The sequence below is a fragment of the Crassostrea angulata genome, chromosome 3, assembly GCF_025612915.1.
Source record: "Crassostrea angulata isolate pt1a10 chromosome 3, ASM2561291v2, whole genome shotgun sequence".
NCBI lineage: Eukaryota > Metazoa > Mollusca > Bivalvia > Ostreida > Ostreidae > Magallana > Magallana angulata.
The window spans coordinates 24,170,138-24,192,095 of record NC_069113.1 but is presented as its reverse complement, the minus strand read 5'-3'; the positions used below and the strand labels follow the sequence as shown (position 1 = coordinate 24,192,095).

The 21,958-nt window shown below is 32.3% G+C and overlaps 2 protein-coding genes across 4 annotated transcripts; one reads left to right on the top strand and one right to left on the bottom strand.

Annotated features, from left to right (window-relative positions):
• The first annotated feature begins 980 nt into the window (after positions 1-980).
• On the top strand, positions 981-3,085 carry LOC128177106 (protein FAM136A-like). 2 transcript variants are annotated; one of them, XM_052843658.1, is made up of 4 exons: positions 981-1,138; positions 1,754-1,863; positions 2,234-2,374; positions 2,843-3,085. In XM_052843658.1, the coding sequence occupies exons 1-4, from the start codon at positions 1,120-1,122 to the stop codon at positions 3,005-3,007; spliced, it is 435 nt and encodes a 144-aa protein (XP_052699618.1). In that variant the 5' UTR covers positions 981-1,119; the 3' UTR covers positions 3,008-3,085. The 2 variants fall into 2 exon arrangements, with proteins under 2 accessions (XP_052699618.1, XP_052699619.1); XM_052843659.1 differs by having other exon boundaries at positions 1,009-1,155.
• A 531-nt stretch (positions 3,086-3,616) lies between these two features.
• LOC128177104 (probable ATP-dependent RNA helicase DHX34) lies at positions 3,617-21,937 on the bottom strand. Of its 2 annotated transcripts, none has more exons than XM_052843655.1 (28): positions 21,753-21,937; positions 21,344-21,524; positions 21,101-21,189; positions 20,323-20,451; positions 19,797-19,888; positions 19,064-19,201; positions 18,444-18,578; positions 18,200-18,254; positions 17,517-17,734; positions 16,703-16,828; positions 16,251-16,406; positions 15,802-15,909; positions 15,421-15,517; positions 14,713-14,860; positions 14,557-14,623; positions 14,362-14,469; positions 13,470-13,556; positions 13,048-13,122; positions 12,803-12,913; positions 10,906-11,061; positions 10,106-10,201; positions 9,423-9,569; positions 7,238-7,383; positions 6,165-6,275; positions 5,779-5,900; positions 5,162-5,329; positions 4,591-4,702; positions 3,617-4,003 (listed from the first exon to the last, which is right to left on the bottom strand). In XM_052843655.1, the coding sequence occupies exons 1-28, from the start codon at positions 21,904-21,906 to the stop codon at positions 3,700-3,702; spliced, it is 3,636 nt and encodes a 1,211-aa protein (XP_052699615.1). In that variant the 5' UTR covers positions 21,907-21,937; the 3' UTR covers positions 3,617-3,699. The 2 variants fall into 2 exon arrangements, with proteins under 2 accessions (XP_052699615.1, XP_052699616.1); XM_052843656.1 differs by having other exon boundaries at positions 3,625-4,003; positions 21,344-21,478; positions 21,753-21,836.
• Between the last annotated feature and the right edge of the window lie 21 nt (positions 21,938-21,958).

The window sequence follows — 21,958 nt, the reverse complement described above, 5'->3', positions numbered from 1 at the left end:
CGATCCGCCGACACCAAACTTGCCTTGAATAACTTGTTGTCTCACGTTGACGTCGTCATTTTATTGCGAGTTTTAAAATTAACATTATTTATTATTAATTATGTATTGTAATATTTATTTATTTATTTAAGATAATTATAATTAAATATTTACAAATTGACAGGACTGAAATCGACACGCCCTGTTTATCGATTAGTCGAAACCTACAGCGACCTAGGAAAAATCACGGACTGCACGAAATTATCATGATGGTGTCAGACAAATTCCCATAAGCGATGATTTGGTTGTTTCTTATAGCTAACGTACTGATGTACATTAACAGTAATTTAGTAAATTTAACTTACTTTTTACAATCAATATATTAGATTGTTAAAAGAAAGATGTAAATATAAATATTGCATAACCCGCTAACGCGGGTTTTGTATTTTTTCTGCAATGTTGCTACCTTCATATCCCGAATGAATCATCAAAGAAACCATTTTATTGTTTAAATGAACACACTAGCTGCCGCGCTGTGTTTTTCTGCAATTTCGCTACCTTCATAGTCCTATAAATCATTAGAAGCATTTAATTGTTTATATTTAAACGAACATGACTATCAAAGTTAATGTATTTTTATTAACATCTGAGGGTCAATAAAATACGAAGACTTTTGTCATAATTATTTTACTTATAACATTATTACTAAAGGTAGACATGATATATACATGTAACAGTAGTTTCAAACAACTTGATTTGAAAAAAAAGTCCATATACCTGTATTTCTAAGAATTATTTATAGAATCGAATCCTGCAAACAGAAGGGGTCACGACGCAAAGTCCAAAACAATAAACCGAGAGGACACGCGACGCATAACATGATAACTTTTTTCTTCAATATTTCGATTGATTAAACCAGAGACTTAAATTTATGTCTGATTAAACGATTCCAAATATTTTTTTCAATCAAAATGTGGAGACTTGGGATTTGCCTAAAATAATTATCCCTGGCAACAGAAAAGAATTAAGGTGTAGAATAAAACAAGTGGGCGTTGCCATATGAATTTACATCGGACTCGAAGTCTACCCGGTATCTCCAACAACAACAAACTGAACAGTGCACTGATTTTTCTGCTGTAAATGTCGCACCCCAACACAGGCATGTGCAGAAACCTGGTAACTTTATTTTAACAAACTGGCAATGTAAAGACAGTCACTTCATTTATGGAGTATAGGCCTATACTGATTTGTGCATGTGGTTTCGCTAAAGCATTTCGGCTTCTTGTGTTTACGTACAAGTCTGGACCATGTGCACGTGTACGTTCACATGTGCCTGCATGTCTCATTTCTGAGGGGAAAAATATGTCAACAATTTTTTTTAACAAATTTTAATTCCAGATCACATTCCTATTTTCAATTTATATAAATGTCTGCATTCATCCGATTAAATACGCAATAACAAAATAAAGCTAAAATTTATTATAAACAGCTGATCGAGGTTTAAAAAGCCAAAATTTGTTTTTTGAAGTTAAATAAATTAAAGATTATAATCAACAATGGATGTGACAGTTTTCGATTTAACAAACTCATATTTCAGAAAATAATATATTTCAAGTTTCCTTTAATATCTTCTCTGAAATAATTTAGATATCGCAGAATTAAGAGCACAATATTAAATATAACCCGCTTACATGGTTTAGGTAATTTTTCTGCAATGCATACCACCCTCAAGTACACACACGAAGCACCAATTTATTTTATTTTCTTATCTTAGATCCCAGTGACTGCGACAGTCAGAAAGTTGATGGTGCCCATGCACGATTGGAAAATGCTTTTAACAAAATGATGGACAAAATTGACAAAGACGTTATCAGGCAAAACTATGTAAGTTAACAGATGAGATATTTCAAATCCTTTGCAGCATTGTAGTTAACCAGTGAAAATCTGACTTGCATTCAAATAAACTATAAATAGATTTTTCCATCATTTAAACTACATTGTATAAATTTTACTTTTATTTTTTAATGATTATATGTACTATACACTAGTAATGAATTTATAAGATGTTAAAGTTATAACCATAATTTTAGTGATTTAAATAACGGTAATCAATAGATGATCGTAAGAAATGAGCGTTGCTTTTGGTTTTAATGAAGGTCTATTGTTAATAATAATTTTCTTCAATATTCTATTGGATCAGCAGTTAAAATGCTGCTTTCTGCCTTTTTGTAAATGCAGCTATCCATTTTTCCAGGAAGACATGTTTTTGTGTTCTGCTAACTGTTACAAAGACAGAACTAGTCCAATAGAAGATCTCCACAGCTGTACTGAAAGGTGCAACATAAAGCTAGAGGAAAACAAAGACTTCTTTCAAAGGGAACTGGATAGTGTCGAAGTAAGGAACACATAAAAGCAAGGGGTGCCATTATTAAAAAGAAATTTGTTATAAAATACAAGTTTAATTTCTTCTTCCTAAAGAACATATACTGATCAGAAGTATAGCTTGTACCATTGGTATTTGTTTTTCTGCTTTTTCATGTCTTCTAGCTTGCTTTGCTTTATCGCCCATCTTATCATTAAAATTTTGATACTATAAAAGCCTCAAATATTGTTTTTTTTTTATTAAGACTATTTCTTTGATAATAAACAAACTGTATATCATAACAAATCCCCCCCCCCCCCCCCCAAAAAATATTACAAGACTTTATCTTTAATTAGTATGGCTTTTTTTAAACTTCTCTAAAAGAGATCTTTAAATCACAAATCAGCTAAATTTAACCCCCCCCCCCCCTCCAAAAAAAAAAAAAAATTTGCTTCTACAGTATGGGAGTATATTAATGATAAATCTATGTTCTTTTAACAGCGCAGCATAGACCGTTGTGAGAGGGATTGTACAGAACTTATGCAGAACCTAAGTAATGCAGACAGCAATACACAGAGCCTGCAGAATTGTCTCAGTAAATGTGTGGACACCCACATAGATCAGTTCCCTTCACTAATAAAGAGACTTAAACAGGGGCAAATATGACCAGGGAAATAACTGAAGCAAAATTAAACTTTGTAGACATTTTTTTCATATCAATAAACTTTATACAGTCATTCAAAATGCTGGATGATGTGTTCTGATTAATTAATTAAATACATAGTTTCCACTCAAAGTGCCAAAATGGGAAACTTAATCGAAGGAAATGCAATCCCTCAATCAAAGACAAAGGCGACAGTGTTTAAAACTTGCATTCGTGTTAATCATCTCAAAAGCCATTGTCTTGTCAAGGTGTAATTATACTATAACCATGTCAAGAAATGTGCAATCAGAACTTTCTGAGTCTTTAGCTTACCAGACATATTGTCTCTTCTTTAATACTTTTAATACCAGTACATGTATCGATTTTATAAAGGATAAACCTTTAGTATGGAACATTTAAGAAAGTTCCTCCTGAAAGTTGTTTCTTTTTCTGCAATATTATGGTATTCTAAAATGATTTAAATGTACATGTACAAACAGGTAATTTAAAACAGAATTAGGTATGTGATCTGAATTTTTCTTCTTAAATACATGTACTGTACATGTAACGTTAGGTGCGTTGAATTGATATACTTTGTACGGTAATTGCCTGATGTCATATCTAAAATTTATTAAAATTATTACTTCTCTTAATAATATTGATTAAAGAGCCTGAGTAGTAAGTTCTTTTAAAAAAAAATATTTATTTAAACATGTCAAGTTACATGAGATTTCTTGTGTTTTAATATTTCCGTTGTTGTGAATCGGAAGCCTTGGTCACATTTATCACAGAAGTAATGTTTCCTGAGCGGGTTCATCTGAGCCTGTTTGACCTCTTCCATCTCCTGAGCCTCCTCCTGCTGAGTTGGCTCGAAATTTTTGCTCTGACACTCGCTCTCGTGCTCGAGTCTCTCTTGGATGGACACGATGAGATTGGCCTCACACCGCGGACAGACCCAGTGTTTCTGCATGCTGCTAGTGTACTCCCCCCAGATGCTGGCTTCAGACTCGTCAAGTAAACTGCACACAACCGAAGAAGGAAAAAGAAAATCACAGGTCATTTTTTTTTTTGGTATTTACAAAAACATAATTGTAAATAACTTTGTACTAAATAAATTTAAAAGCAAAGTAAACTTCAAAATAATAAGAAGTGTTGCAAGCCTTATGGGTCCACATGTATACAATTTATCAGGTCCATTTTAACCTATCAGATACTGCACTGTGATTCAGTTTGTCATGAGCAATCAACAGTTTAATGTATTAAATTAATCGAGTTTGTTCTTCTTTAATTAAATAGAACGAAAGATTATCTTATTGAACCATGACATATAATCATTCTCATTCCATTTAAAAAGAGTTCAAGCATGTACTTAAAAGTTTAAAGTCAAATTCAAAACTAAATTACCAGGTAAATATCTGCTATATTCTATTACGAATATTATTGGGCATAAATAACATGGGGTTTAGATTGAGACCAAGCGCTATAACCTATGAAAAGTGTATACCGGTAGATTCGACTTTAACAGCATGTGGTTTAACTGTTATTGATACTAGTAATGGATGGTTAATATTGACCGTGAATTTAAATAAAATATAGAACGCTGTACCAATTATAGGTGAGATAGTGGTTAATCTGAATTCCGCCTTTCACTGGGTGAACCTTTCCCTCGGAGCCGGACTTCAGTACATCATTCAGGATTCTATTCTTTCCTCCAGCTTCTACAATTAAAAAATATTTCTTCATATTTAGTTTCATTCCATGAAATTTCTTACAGTTACAGAAACATTAATAATTTGAATTAAATTTACAGAAAGTTATAATCATAGATATGAAGTTCAATTCAAGTTGTAACATTGGTACCGAAAACAAAATTATTTCTTATTATTAATATGTTTACAGATCCTGAAAGAATTTAGGTGTACTTCAGAATCATAAATTGTAGTGATTAAGACGGAATACTGAAAACTAAAGTATAAGAGAGGTACGCATATAGTACATGATACCGTAATATAAGATAATGCATACATGTATCTTTCTCATAGATTATAGTTGTTTGAGTACTAGCTGATACATGTACTTGTTTGCCTTATCAATTACTCAGCCCAGATTCAACAGGGCATGAAAAATAAAAATGATACATGGAGCTTTCCTGGAATGATTCAATGATAATAACTTACCCCTGTCTGGTCCTCTATAGAGACGATTCTGCTCAGCGGCCATTACACGACGTATTGCGTAGCAAACTTCACAGGATAAGTATTCAGAGAGCTTTTTAGCCAGAATTTTCTCCAGCTGTCGAGCTCTGGGATTGACCCTTTTGTCCTCGTCCAGACTCTTTAGAGTGTCTGCATGAAAAGATGTTAAACATTTGCACATGTATAATAAAATGAATTTGAAGCCTTAGAAAATTACAGTACATCATTGAAAATATTTACTGGTATGTTTCAAAAATATTTAATGATATTAAATCAGAATAGTTAAACCGGTTGTTATGAAATTGTGTTGAGTGGGATGCCAGAAAATAAAGCTAACAGCTTCACAAAGCACATGTATGAGTACCAGTACATGAATTCAAGTAATACAGAGCGTACGTTTATGGTGATATAATGAGTGTAGACGGAAATATTTCTAACAAACAACTCATCATTTTAAATGGATAATCCATGTGAGTACTTTTAAAGTATTAATCTCAATATACCTGGTAATATGAAATGATGAATATGTTTTCCATTGTATAATTGTCTTTGAGTCGATAACTTTATATATGGTACTCTGATTCTGAAGCATGCAGTACCTTTAAGTCTCAGTTTCAGTAAGTTCTGCCATGTTGCCCTGAGCTGGATTAAACTGGATAAAGTGCTGGATGCTGTCTCCTCATCCACAAATCGGATCTCCAGCCATCCATCACACACAAGTCTGTATAGTAAAAGATCACTATGTTGGATAAACTTTATCCATTATACATGTATACACAGCTAGTAATTTGTTAATAGCAAAATTATTATTAAAGCCATTTACTATGTAGTACTACGTATATTATATTCCATTCCATTTGTCCATATAGCATACTTTTGGTAATGCAAATTTGAGAAATATAAACTTTTCATTGGGAGCACCTCTCTAGATTCACACAAGAATTAAGACATGTAAGTTGAGAAAATTTTGCAATCGTTGACTCACCTCATGCAGGCGGCATCTGTGTCAATGCTGTTGGAGAACATAGTGACAGTCTGTAGAGCGGGAACTCTCATTGTGTTGATGAGGTAGGGCTTGTTGGTTTCCAGGAGAGACCTGTCTCAAGACAAATACATGTACAACATATAATTCTAATGTAGATTATCAAACAATATTCTCTCTCTCTCTCTATCTCTTTTTTTTTAAATATTTGCAAAATTTTGTTAAAACTACCATTCATTAGTATCGTAGGCCAAAAAATTCAAAATTCTGGGACAGTAACCATTATAATGCTACAGACATGTACATGTATATACATGTATTTTAAAAAAAATTTTGAAAGAGTTACAAAGGGGAATAATTCAATTCAAATTTCAATCCAAAATTCCTTAAAGTTAATATAATGAGTTTACTGAACTGGACTACACTGAACATATCATCAATATCGAGTTGAATGGTTTGTGATTAAATCAAGTGAGAACTAGTCCTTTAACTCATAGGGACTACAAACAAACTTCATATTCCAGTTAAGTTTATCCCCCTAAACGCAATCATTATGGAAGTTTGAGAAGACTACTGGCTATAACGTTCAAATGTGTCAATCACTTCTCAACTTCTTAAACTACCAATGCCTGCCAAGCACTGTAGATTCCTAATTAAACGCGAAGAATTAATATCCGCGTAAAATCGCGAGGAGCACCCTTTGCGAATTTTAAAATCTCGCCATCATTTTTTGAGAGTTGAGAACTATGAGAAATTAGGATAAAAGATCCGCGTTCGCGATTTTATATTCTCGTGATTTGATACAAACCAGCGGGATTGCGGAATTAAGTACTCGCGTAATATAAGGAATTTACAGTATTTCTGTTACAAAGGACAAAAAAATATATTTCCACACTTTGACATTAACGTTTTGGATTGATCAATAACTGTATACCAGTACATTACGAAAAAATGACCTCTATATTACATGTATCATGATACTTCTTCATTCCAAATTATTTCATTTTTTACTTTTATCAAACTGTATCTGATGATTACATACATTCAATTATTACATAACTGCTGTAACCACCTACACATAAGCCAACAGCTGGTGATTGTTGCTGAGTTTCCCACGCAGGTCGGAGGGACAGGTCTCGTCCTCTTTCATTTCTGTGGACCTCAGCAGTTCAGGGCGGAGGGCAAACACACATGTAGGGTGAAGCAGTAGGAAAGGTTTTGTCTGAAAATAACATATATTTACATTTTCCAGTGTACATGTATTTGTCTGTGATAACACTACAAATCAAATTTGTAACATATAAGTAACATATCCTTCAATAATGACACAAAATATGATGTATTGTGGGGCAAAAGCAGGTTTTGCATAATATACAATATGTAAGGAAAAAAATATGAAAATGTCAATAGTTTAATATTCAATTGAACAATTGGTGAAAATTGTATAAAATATAAGTAATACAGAATCATTATTTGATATTTGATATTATAAAGTGATCAAATACAATCAGACGTGATCAAATCGATCATAAATTAGCAGCTTAAGCTGTATTGGATTTGATCACATCCAACAATATTTGATCACCTCATAATATCAAAGAAATGATTCCTTATTCCTTAAATGAACAATATGATTTTTTTGTTCTCAAAACAAAGCGACTCTTATAAGATTATGTTGTATATACATGTACATGTATGTTAACATTATATTCTCATTAAAGTTTTACTAAAAAAAATTCCTAATGAATTTGTATTGCTGATAATTCTAATTGTGAGAGACAGAAGGAAGAAGTTCCATATTCTGTTAACTTTTTAGGGATATAAAATGAGATGTACATGTATGTACAAGTACAGTAAAACTTTGATATCTCAAACACTGATATCTCCAATACAATGAATATGGGAAAGTGATTTGTAAGTCTTCACTACCTGGTACTTATTTTATTAAAGCAATATGGGCTGTATTTTTTAGAATTTTATTTTTCTGCAAAAACCTGCAAGTATGATAAGTCTGCCTATAACTTAAACTCTTATGATAAATAAGATTTGAAAAAATCATTAATTTTTGTCAGGAGAAGATTTCACTTATAAGGAATAAATAGCAGATCAATTTTTGTACAGGATGACAATAATTCAATTTTGCTCCAATTAAGGCTTCTTAATGGCCTTATGGGAAAGTGATTTGTAAGTCTTCACTACCTGGTACTTATTTTATTAAAGCAATATGGGCTGTATTTTTTAGAATTTTATTTTTCTGCAAAAACCTGCAATTATGATAAGTCTGCCTAAAACTTAAACTCTTATGATAAATAAGATTTGAAAAAATCATTAATTTTTGTCAGGAGAAGATTTCACTTATAAGGAATAAATAGCAGATCAATTTTTGTACAGGATGACAATAATTCAATTTTGCTCCAATTAAGGCTTCTTAATGGCCTTATGGGAAAGTGATTTGTAAGTCTTCACTACCTGGTACTTATTTTATTAAAGCAATATGGGCTGTATTTTTTAGAATTTTATTTTTCTGCAAAAACCTGCAAGTATGATAAGTCTGCCTGTAACTTAAACTCTTATAATAAATAAGATTTGAAAAAATCATTAATTTTTGTCAGGAGAAGATTTCACTTATAAGGAATAAATAGCAGATCAATTTTTGTACAGGATGACAATAATTCAATTTTGCTCCAATTAAGGCTTCTTAATGGCCTTATGGGAAAGTGATTTGTAAGTCTTCACTACCTGGTACTTATTTTATTAAAGCAATATGGGCTGTATTTTTTAGAATTTTATTTTGCTGCAAAAACATGCTAGTATGATAAGTCTGCCTGTAACTTAAACTCTTATGATAAATAAGATTTGAAAAAATCATTAATTTTTGTCAGGAGAAAGATTTCACTTATAAGGAATAATTAGCAGATCAATTTTTGTACAGGATGACAATAATTCAATTTTGCTCCAATTAAGGCTTCTTAATGGCCTTTCCCACAAATACAGAGCTAACAGAAATTTTAAAACCATGATATTTTTTGTCATATTAGTAGAAAATAACATTTTCTTCAAAAAAAAAATTTCAACATAAAAATTGCAGCTCATATTGCTTTAAGTATTTTTCCCTCAATATCTCTAATACTCAGATATCTCGAAGTTTTTAAACAGTCCGATCCAGTTCGAGATAACGAAGTTTGACTGTATATCATGATTTAAAGTTTAGCTAGTAAAGTATGTATAGTTAATATGGCCTTGACCTCCACAGCCTCTGACCTTTGTGTGAAAAGCCTGCTCCGCGTCTGATCTGCCCGAGTTATTCTCATCAGCCAAGGCCACCTGTGGATACAGTCCACTACACAAAATAATTTTCAGCAAGTTAATCTCTCCCAGTGTAAAACTTCTGTTCTTAATGGAACTTTCCTGAAAGAAAGGACAAAAAATACACTTTTTTCTACTGATTGCAAAGAACATTGATGGTTAGAAATCGAAATTAACTACATAAATTATCAGGTGGTATGGGGCAAATGTGGAGATTAATGTGGATTAAAGTACATTATAATTAAAACACTTTCCTCAGTTTATAATTTTCAAATTTCACAATATTTAGCCAACAAAATATGTTTTAAACACATTTTTGGACAGGCAAAAATTTTGAAACCCCAGCGGGATTCAAACTCATGTCTTACAGACTCGTTGAGAAACCTCTAACCCACTGTGCTACACTGTTAGGTGACAACATCGGGAGAGAAACCACTTATGAATTTACACTTGATTTTATTGTTTCTTTTGATAAATAGTACTTCACAACAGGGAGGTGTCCCATACCACCTTAACTTATCAAAATATGCATGAACCATAGCCACCAAAATGAACCATCCTAACATTGACTATTGATGATTTCTGAATTTTTATATTATGCTGACAAAACTCGTTGATGGGATGAAATTTTTATCAACCTGTAGTTTTGAAAGATTATGAGAGAGGCGGAATTCCAGATCCTTGATATCGTCCCCTTGATCTTCTTCCTTCTCATCATCACTGATGACAAAGTCCTAGAATATAAGGCATTTGAAACGATTAACAATATCACTTATGACAGCGATAATACTATGAAAAGGGAAACTGGAAATGATTCAAAAGATTTAAGAATACTGTAAATTCCTTATTAAATGCAAGGAATTATTATCCGCGTAAAATCGTGACAGGCCCGTCTAGCATATTTCAACACATCGCTTTTAATTTTCCGACATATGTAAACCACATGAAAATATGATAAAATTTCAGCATTTGCAATCTTATGTTCTCACCCTTTGATGGAACACTGTTGAATTGCGAAATTAAGTACTCGCATAAAATAATGAATCTACAGAAGTGAGCCTCAATTACTTTTTCTTTAAATAGAAAATAAAACGCGGAAAACTAGAGTTCCATGGACGAAATTAACAAAAAACATAAAATTCCTTTTTCTACCTGATGATTTCTGCTTTCAGAAACTCTTAAGCCATAAAAATGTTACACATGATAATTGTATGACAAAATGTGCTAAAATCTTTGTTCACTCTACAAAGTTTTTGTACATAATCAAAGAGCATGTTGTAAAACCTACCATAAATGTAGAGAATGCTATAACTTGATACAAATATTAGTACTTTGACTTTCTATAGGATATAAACAATGGCATGTTCCTAAACAATGATAAATAATGTCTGGGCTGAAATGAAAGCCAAATGCTCTAGAAAACTTTGATAAAACTTACATCATCTTCTAATTTTAAGACCTTCCTTCTTTTGGATTCTCGGTTTTTCTCTTTCTTCAGTTCCCCGAGTCGTTTCCTATCACCATGCTTACGTCGTCTTTCATCACTCGTTGTGAAACTTTCTCTGGGATCCTCTTTTAGCAGCAAGTTATGATCCTAAGTAATTAAGAAAATTAATTAAGCAATAACAGTACCGGTACATTATACATGTATATCATTGATTTCATTACTACTGTAAATTCCTTATATTACGGGAGTACTTAATTCCGCGATCCCGCTGGTTTGTATCAAATCGCAATAATATAAAATCACAAATGTTGAACTTTTCTCCTTGTTTCTTATAGTTTCAAAATCTAAAAATTCAAAATAATGGCGAGATTTTAAAATCCACAAAAGATGCTTCTCGCAATTTCATGCTGATATTAATTCCTGGCTTTTAATTAGGAATTTACAGTATAGAAAGGACTATATATGGTTTGAGCCTAAAAAGGCCCCCTAAAATGAACATTAACATTTTACTGTAATTCTTTGTTTTATTTGTACAAAAATACATTTGAAGTTTTTTCATAATTTTTATTTTGATTTTAGTGCACACAATTTAAAAATATGACATCACAAAGTTGACCTTTTCCCGCCTTTTTCTCATTTTTAGCATAAAACGGCTTGTTTTGAAACAGTTTTTCTTTAAGGAAACACTAAGCGACTGCTTGAACAAACAAAATATTTTCACCAAATATGTATTTTTCCAATACTTATAAGTGACAAAAAGTTCGTTCTTGTTCAAAGAGTAGCTCTATATTTCCCATTCGAAAAAAGGTAAGAAAAGTGTCAAATTTTGATTGATTTTGATTGAATTATAAAAATAGCATCACTTCTGACATCATATACTGCCAGTGAGTGCATAAAATTCAAATTACCGTAATAGGTGAAAAACATATTTCATGCCAACTCTTCTATTAGATAACACAACAAATTAATGTACCTGAATCATTTTAAAAATAGCGAATTATGGGGGCCAAATTTGACTAATATCATATATAGTTCTTTATCTGTAAGGTTTGTACCAACCTTCCAAAAGATGATTTTGGTACATTGTAAATTAAGCAAGGTTTTCGGCTTGCATTATTTTAAAAAATTGCACCAACATGACATATAATTTTGTTCACTACCCTATACTGAGGTCTTTCTCGTTAAACCTATTCAAATCCAATGATTTCATGAAAAACTTATCATTAGTATCTGCAAAATATTAAGGACTTCATTTTTGTGAAAAATTGATAAAAAGCGTGTGTGTCCTGTTTCTCTTTCATGAAAAACTACAAAACTCTGTGTAATTTAAAATAACTCAAGGTCAATTATTAGTCCCCTCCGGTGAAAACCGGTAGGGACTATAGCTTTCCTCTGCGTCCGTCAGTCCGTCCATGCGTCCGTCCGTCTGTCTGTCCGTCCGTCTGTCTGTCCCACTTCAATTTTCCACAATTTTTTCTTTATGCGTTTGAGGAATAATATGAATTTTGCTGAACAGCTTCAAATTGTCAAACCACAGATCAAGTTTACACTTTTGTATCGTCTGGTTGACATATTTTCGAAAAAATTAATTTTTTATATTCCAATTTTTTAATGTTCGGGTTCGATATTCTGCATAACAATTTCCACAAACCGGTAGGGGACGTGTATTGCTTATGCAATACTCTCAGAATGCTTGTTACATTATACATGTATTTAAAATCTTTATATCATATCTGATATAAAGGATAGCTGGTGTTACGTCACAATAAAAATCTTAGTTAACATGTGTAGTTGTAAACCTTAACTTAATGCAGTAATAAGAAAAGTGGTATTCTAAATAATAATGAATTGGAATGCCAAAAAAAAATATCATTAATAGTTTTAATACCATCAAAAGGGTCTTAAACTGTTCCTTTAACTTAATCATTTCATAGAATCTCTGCTCCTCTAAACCTCGTCTTCTACACCATTTCTTTGTGTCCTGACCTTTGCTTTTTACCTGCCAACAAAATCAAAGAAATCAGTTAGATAAAAGTCCATATAATCCCCGAGAGAGAGAGAGAGAGAGAGAGAGAGAGAGAGAGAGAGAGAGAGAGAGTGTGTGTGTGTGTGTGTGTGTGTGTGTGTACTGACCTGTATCCATTCATCAAAGGCATTTAGCAATGTAAATGGGTCCCCATGGTCTGATTCCAAAGGTTTCCTAGTATTCTACAGTCAGCAGTTTCAGAAACATCAATTAAATAAATAAAGGGAGACAACTCATACCTCATAAACGATGAATGGAGATAATATTATCGATATTAACACACTAGTAGCATTCTTGTAAATCATTTTCAAATTCACCATATGTCTGACATGTGTCATAACATTATTATAAACAAATATAAAAAATTTAACATGATGCTTGTGAAATGTACCGTATATCGATGTAAAATGTGAATTTATTTTCTTTGAATAGAATTAAATCATTTTTCATTTTTTTTGTGTAATGACGTGACAATCATTCTTTACAAAATGAAATATTCTACAGAAAAACGTTTTCTTAAAACACATACCATTGCATCGTAGTTTGAATGAGCTTTGCTGGTAAATGGAGACTGTACACTCAGTGCAGCTGCTATAGACAACACAGGGTCTATCATCTGGGTGAACGTACAGCATTTTAAAATTCTTTTTATTATCAAATAAATATGGTAATCTTATCAATTAAATTTTTTAATCCTTAGAGTGACAATCTTCCATGCAAATAAGTATTCACCAATTATGTTTGGGAAGTTAATGAAAGTAAACATGTAAAATCTGTATGTATTAAAAGATCCATTTTTATTAGTGATGGTACTATATGCTTTTTATACGATGAATTGTGAGTTCCCAAACTTTGGAGAGATTTCCTAATCACATGTTTAAAAATCCTTTTTCATCAATCCCCCTTTCTTTTTTATTAGATAACCTTTAATATTCAAAAGATTTTAACCTCATTTCAACTGAAATGCATTTATATTTTTATATTATACTGTATATCCCGTAATTTTTGCGGTGATCTAATTTTTGCTTTCTTCACAACCTCTTTTAGATTGCTAATTATTGAATACACAAAAATTAGATCTTGTATCATTTTCTATAAGGAACTTTATAAATCGCAAAAAATGACAGGCGCAAATTAAAAATGTTTCAGATTTCCCCAATTTTTTCGCAAATTTTGTGACACACAATTTTTTTTTAATAATTTTTCTTTTATTACATTAGTGATATCCACTCTTTGTGTCAGCAAACACATAATATGATGTGGATATTTGAAGCTTGTTCTTTCATTTCTATCAAAACATATAACATGAATATAAAAGCCCGCCTCCTTTTTTTTTTTTTAAAGGAAATAAAGGAAATTAAAGTTTTTTTTAAAAAATGTGATGTTATAGAGTAATGCAAGCTCCAATTAAGAACTCATACATGAAATATTGAGCCCATGATAAGCATCTTTCCGGTGATGACTTCAACAGGTAGGCGTGACAGCATCTGACCAATCGGTGTCAACTTCTCATCTTCAGTTACTGCATTCTGTAAAATCACAAAGTTTGGAATTTAGGACTTATTGATAGCTCGGTTTCAATGTTCCATGCAAACCATTACTATAACCTATGTTACCTGTTCTTTTAGGAAATATAAGGCATTTTCTATACTGCTTATTTCAGGCTCCTCAAGAAAAGGAAATCTACAAATCAGTATAGTAATGTCTTCTTATTCTATAAAGTTTTGTTTTAATAAAAAAGAGAGAAAAAAAATGTCAAATCAGATCCCTACTTGCGGACATCAGGGAGCCCCATCGATAACATTTGCAGGATGAGGGAGTCGAGTGACACCCTCTGGATCTCTGGGGTGGCATACTCTTGGAAGGAATGGAAATCTGACTCCTCGTACAGCCTGTAACACACCCCGGGGCCTGTTCTACCTACAACAGCCAATCCATGTACAGTAAGACTTGTAAAATTTACAGGGAATAAACACTCTTGTAACCAATTCACTCTTACAGTAATGTTGGTTTTATTCCCCTGATCTTATAAATACATTACAGTAAAACATGGTTGCAATAAACATTTTTATAACCATTTCACACTTATAGTTAAGTTGGTTTTATTCCTATGATCTTAAAAAAATATATTACAGTAAAACATGGCTGCAAAGAACATGCTTACTGCAAATTAATGTTTACAAAAAATTGAAATATTGCAGAAAAATCATTATTCTTGGCCCTCAAAGGAGGAAGAAGTATAATTCTTCCTCCTTTGAGGGCCAAGAAGAAGAACTGATGGGTTTCCAATAATAAAATATACACAGTCAAAATGTACATTCATTTTAAAACATACACAGGTACTATGAACCATGTTTCAATTTACAATGCAGATGGTGATTTTTTTTTTCAACCACAAAATTCAATATAAATGAAAAAGTCAGGCCACTTTATCAGGTTCAACAGTTCTTGGAGCTTTTAAAAATGTTCACTTCACATACCTGCCCTGCCTTTCCTCTGTTCAGCACTAGCCTGACTGATCCAAAACTCTTGAAGCCTCTGCATTTTATACTTGGGGTCAAAGGTCATCTCCTTGACCTATACGACAAAAAAACTTAAATAAAATTAGCATAATTATGCTAATTGAGATTGATTTGATCAGTAACTTGTGGCTGGCTCCTTCTAGGGTAACACTGGTATGCAAAGTTGGCCATGTCATTAACAGTTTTGAAAGCCATGTTTTCATTTGTATTAAAAAAAAACTCTGTCTCAATATTTGCACTTCACTGTAACATATCGGATAACTGAGACAAAAGTAAAACTTACTGCAAACTAAGAAGTATATAGATTTATATATAACATAAACATTTTTTAAATTCTACCTTTCCTGAGTCGATAATGAAGCGGACGCCATCAATGGTCACAGAGGTCTCTGCAATGTTTGTAGACACGATGCATTTCCTTACTCCCTCTGGTGGAAAATCAAACACCTGTATAAGAACACCATACAGTCAGAAGAGTACATTGGTGTACCTAGTAAATAGCTACACCTGAAAGAAAGTCCTTTATTAGTCATCATCACTGTACCTTGAAGGCAAATTCTTACACATTATATATTCATACAAATATGGTACTGAAAAAAAAAAGCAAAAGGTTTTTTTTCTTTTTATCTCATGACCATTTAAATCTTATTATTGTCAATTTATTAATTAATGAAAATTAAACTTTACAACCCACAGAAAGAGATAGCAAATGATATAATGCCATTATGATTGAACCTAGAGAGAACCTTGTCTTATTAAGAGAAATATGATCCACCCCTATAATTTACCTTGTCTTGTTCATCCACAGAGAGGGTTCCATGTAATGGAAGTACGATCCACCTCTTGGTTTGCTGGGCATACGCTTTGGCTGCCTCTACAACCGCCATTATCTCTGACATTCCACTCAAGAAAATCAGAAGATCTCCCCTCTCTGTAAGTGGGTACTATTAAGTGTTAAAAAGAAAAAAAGGTGTCATCCTTAGAGTAGCCTGGTAAAAAGTTTTCAGTACAGTTTCACTAACTGTTTCAATCAGTACATTGCATTATTTTAAAATTCAATTTGATATTCAAAAAAGATATATATATGTACTATGATATTCACGCACTTCGACACAAACCCTTATTTGTTGTAGAGTCGTAATGTCAAGCACACAACTAGATTTTGAAACATGGTCAAGTTTATTGTTAAGTACATTTAGTGAAGAGAGGAAATTCTGTAAATGATTTAAATCTATTATACCTTTGTATCTATAGTTTGCATTATTCGAAGGTAAGGAGATGGGTCTAGTCTGTCATTTTTGGACCGGAATTCATCTTTCCTGTTTGGAACATATTCTAGTTGGATCGGATACAATCTTCCTGGGACCTTTATAAAAATAAACAAGTATATTGTGCATGTATATCTGTAAATGTGTAAATGGTCCATTTATGCTCAATGTAATGTATAAAATAAATCTAAATCCAGTTGAATGAAATACATGTACATGTACCAGTATGGTATCATTGAAAATAACTCAAGTAAATAAGATATGCTAGTGTACAATAAACTTCATACATGTACATCATCAATACAAATACATGTACTGGTAGATTTTCCTTACAATCTAAATAAAAATCCTATTACAATACTTTTTTTAAAAATTAGGTAACAAAAATGTGTTTAATTTCCTGAGCCAAATCATCGCAAAAAGGGTTTAAGTAAAATTTTCTCTCTTTTCCTTTGATTTACACATTTTATAGATGAAATGCAATTTAATTATTAAATGAAGAACCACATTGCAATTCATCATGTTTTACGTTTTTCAAGTAAAATGTACCTGTAATCAGTACTATATTTTCTAAACATTGCTTAAATTCTTATTCTCCATGTAAGTTTATTTTAATTGTATTTGTATTGTACAGGGGAATAGCTCAGTTTTCTTTAAAAAGAAAACTGAGTTATTTCCCTTTTTCATTATTCAACACATTAAAGTGACTTCTTAAATGCTTTGATGCCCAAAACACAAAATTTTCAATCAATTTTGTCCTAATACTTTATTACTAATCAATTTCACCTTGACGACTGGGGCTCCATCAAAGTAGTTGCTGAACAGATTGATATTAATGGTGGCGGACATTAACACCAGCTTCAGGTCTTTCCGATGCTGCAGCAGACATTTCATCACACCGAGGAGGAAGTCTGTGTGGATGTGCCGCTCATGGACCTCGTCAATAATGATGACATTGTACTGGTTTAAGAGAGCATCTGAGGTCATCTGTCTTAGTAACAGGCCTGGAAACAAATACTGTATACAGAGAAATATTCCCCCCCCCCCCCTGTTTTATTTTCGTCCCTTTCGCCCCCGTTGTCAGTGGACGAATTTAAAACTGGGCAAATTCCAAGGTCAAAATTATCATTCTTTAAACAAACCTATGTCTGGGCGAATTCAAGACTAGGCGAATCCGTTGGCAAGTGAAGAAGGGCGAAAATAACACGGGGCGAAAATAACCCTGTATACAGTAATACACGTATACCGGTACACACATTGCTCCTAAGTCTGATATACATGTACAATCTTATAAAATGACTGGAATATCATTTGTATGTGTTGTTGTTGAAAACAAAATATTTGGGAAATGTCTTGCAGTGTACTTAAGTCTGACATACTGTACAATGTCTTAAAGACTTAGATTTCATACAAACTAGGTGCTGTTGTTGAGAACAGATATGAGTTTAAAAGTGTAATTTATAGCATACCTTCTGTTAAAAACAGTATCCTGGTGAATCTAGTTTTAGTTTTTTCAAACCTAACCTGAATTAAAAATAAAACAGCAAGAGTTAAAATGTATATATTGTTAAAAAAAAAATTTTGAATTGCAGAGTTAACAGTAAACTACAATGAATTTCGAAGCTCAAATTTTTTTTATACTGGTTGATAATAGAAGTTTTCTCTTGTATCTTTCAATTTTCGAACTCTGTTTGCATATTAACATGCACACACCTGGAACGCAACCTCCGACCCATATTCGTTCAGTGTCTCATATCCTACTCTTTTGGACAATGAGATACAGGCAATACGCCTAGGCTGAGTGCAAGCTATCCCAGTGTACCCAGCTGCTAATAAATACTGAGGAACCTGAAAGAAAGGAAAAAATCATTTACTTGATTGCTGTAGATTCCTTTAATAATTTACGCATTGAGCACTTAATTCCGTGATTCAATATTTTTGCATCAAATCGCAAGAATATTAAATTGCCAACTCTGAATTTTTACCATCGTTTCATTTAGTAGTTTACATCTGTCCAAAAATAAAAGCAAGATTTTAAAATCCGCTAGACGTACTTCTCGCATATTTTACATGGCTGTATACTTATTCCTCACGTTTAATCAGGAACAAGTACAAATATGTTATTGTAGTAATCATTTACTTGATTACTTTACTTGTAAATCACATTTGTAGATATGTCCACCATCTGCTTTTAAATTAAGTGGAGTTGACATGCCACATGACATATTTCACATCATCATCCACTCTATGCGGATATTTCCACATTCTGCTATATTAATGGACAAGACCTGACACAGTGTATTGAATTTCTTGACCACTTCTTTTCCACCTACCTGGGTGGATTTTCCACATCCAGTGTCTCCAGCTACCACCACAATCTGATTTTGTTCCAGTTTGTCCAGAATCATCTGCCTGTACTGAAAAATTGGCAGATTTTCCTGGTCTGATCGGATCTTCTTTAGCTTATTAAACTGCAAAATTTGTCAGAGTCAAAATAATTATCAAACCATAACTGTATGACATTGTGAAGTATGTAAGTACATATTGTAATAAAAACCATTTCATTGAATCATAAAAAAAAATTACGGGTAGTCATCACGACTGCATAGCTTTATCAAAAATTTACACCCTAGAATAAAATTGTTCTGAGACTCATTAGCTCAAAGAAATATTTTTGTACAGCATTATAAATAACTAAAAAATGTCTAGATCGCCCTGAAAACTGTATTGACCTATAGTCCCTAAAAATATGGCACTAATGCTTGCACTAAAGAAAAAGAGGAACATGATCAATCCTGATGCATTCATCTACCTGTAACCAGTAAAATGGCTTCAGCTTAATTATCATGATGACAAAAAAGACTAGTTGACTGTATAGCCACGCCTTTATTTAGGCTACTACAATGTATATATTAGATGATCTCCTCTATGTGAAATTTATCTCTATCTTGAAAACTATTAACAAACATTCAACTTTTATTTGAAAAAAAAAGAGAGCTGATACATATTGCATCAATACATGTACTTCCATTTGCACATACCCAAATGTGTGTACCCTGATGTTACCTTTTGCTTCTGTAGAAAATCTAGATAGTATAACAAGATATGTTTGAACTGCCTCACTCTCTCGATGGTTAGTTCTTTCTCAACCTCACAATCTACAATAAAGTTAATATTAATGTTTTCCTCATTTTTAATCCATAATACTGACAAAACCTTCAATAGATATTAAATTATCCACGGTATTAAAGACAAAATACATGTATAAGAAATTTAGCAGAAATATATGGTAAATATATTTTTTTACATGAAAAATTTCTTCGTTAGAAGTTTAATTTTTTTATGCAATACATGTATGTTAAACTGCTTTGAAGTACAATGATCTTAAGTTTTATATCGACAGTCAAATAAAAAATACATGCATGATACTTTCCAAGATGATAACTGTTAAATACAAAACATCCCCCTCTTAAGATTATGGTAGAAGTAGATAACTAGAAAAAAATAATTAAAGATTTTGGAATTTTATACTTGCTCAAGTTAAACCTTTTTTTGATTTCATTTCCTTTGCATTTCTATTTGATATTTTTACCTGGCAGTTTCCCTCGTCTCAGAAATTCTTCCACATTTTTGCTCACAATGCCAATATTCACTCTGTACCGCTTGTCATAGTGACATGGCAACCCTAATTTCCCCTCATCGTATTCCTCTAAATGTTTTGCTAGAAGTCAACAATATTCATGAAAACATATGTACATGTACAAGGATTTTATTTAGTTTTTTTCTTAAACAATATTTTTCAATAAGAGCACATTCCTTAAAAGTTAACAATAATTCTCAATAGGAGTACATTCATTTAAAAGGCACTTAAAATGCAAACAAATGTCATTTTTCATTCAAATGTTTTCAAGTTTTTAAATTATATGAAACTAACTGAATGGAAGAAATAGTGACGGGCCAGATTCGGATTTGAACCTGAGCCCCCTGAATCTCTAGTCGGGTGCTCTACTAACTGAACTATCTGGCACCGATCAAACCAGACTGACCATCACATTACTCCTTCATAAATGATCTTTACGCCCAAAGATAGACATTCTGTATGTAGTTACATGGCAGGAGTCAACCTGTCAGTTCCAGTGGATGAGAGAAATAATGATGGACCAGAACAGGATTCAAACCTGGTCTTATGAATCTCATGTCCGGTGCTCTACCGAGTTATCTGGTTCTAATCCTTGTCTGATCTATCATTATTTTTCCCATCCCATTACATATGCATAACATATAGTAAACTTGTTAAAGCAATGGCTCCTGTCTGATTAATTATTTAAGTTTTTTTCAACAACAATAAAAGAAAACTTCTCTTATATTACAGGCGTCTTTTCCTGCTTCCATTTTCTTCCTCTGGAAATCTTGATATCTTTTTAAAAAGTTCCAAAAATCATCATAATCTTTAGTTCCTCTGCAAACAAGAAGGAAATTATTAGGAATTATACTTGATCCTAAGCTAGGATATTATTATAATTCTAAAAACAACTATTAACAGTTTTAATTAAATTACTTTCCTCTTTATGTGACATAAATAACAACAAATTGGAAATATTCATTGTACTAACCTCTTCAAGAATGTGTCCTCTCTAAAAAATATCTTGTTCAGTGAAGATCTGTACTCATGAAAATTAAAGTCATAGTCTGGGTGGTCACTGGACTCTCTGTATAGGTCTTCCTTGCAGCCTTGAGCTCTGGAATTACTGGCATGATATGAAAATGCATTTTCATCATCTTGCCTTTCATAATCTGTTAAATAATTTGAAATATGAATAGAAAATATTGAAAAAAGAGAATAAAAATTTTGAGTTTCATACTTTGAAATAACTCGGTATCATCAGGGATATATGCATATTGTACATTATTTGCATGAATTTATCAATTAATTTCAAATTACTAGTAATACTATATCGTATAGATCAGTAGATGACAAAACAATATCTTAGGAACATATTGTTTCTTTAATAAATAAAATACCCGAGGTGTCCTTTTTGTGTCTACTGTCTCTCTTATAACTGTCTCTTTCTTCTGTTGAGTTGTCACCACCTGAGTGTCTTCTGTGTTTGTGCTTCTTGTGTTTTTTCTTATGCTTCTGTCGTTTCTCATTCACCATGTTCACATTCGACTCCATCTTTGTTTACACCGGAAGTACTTTTTGAAAGAATCGATAAACTTATAAACTG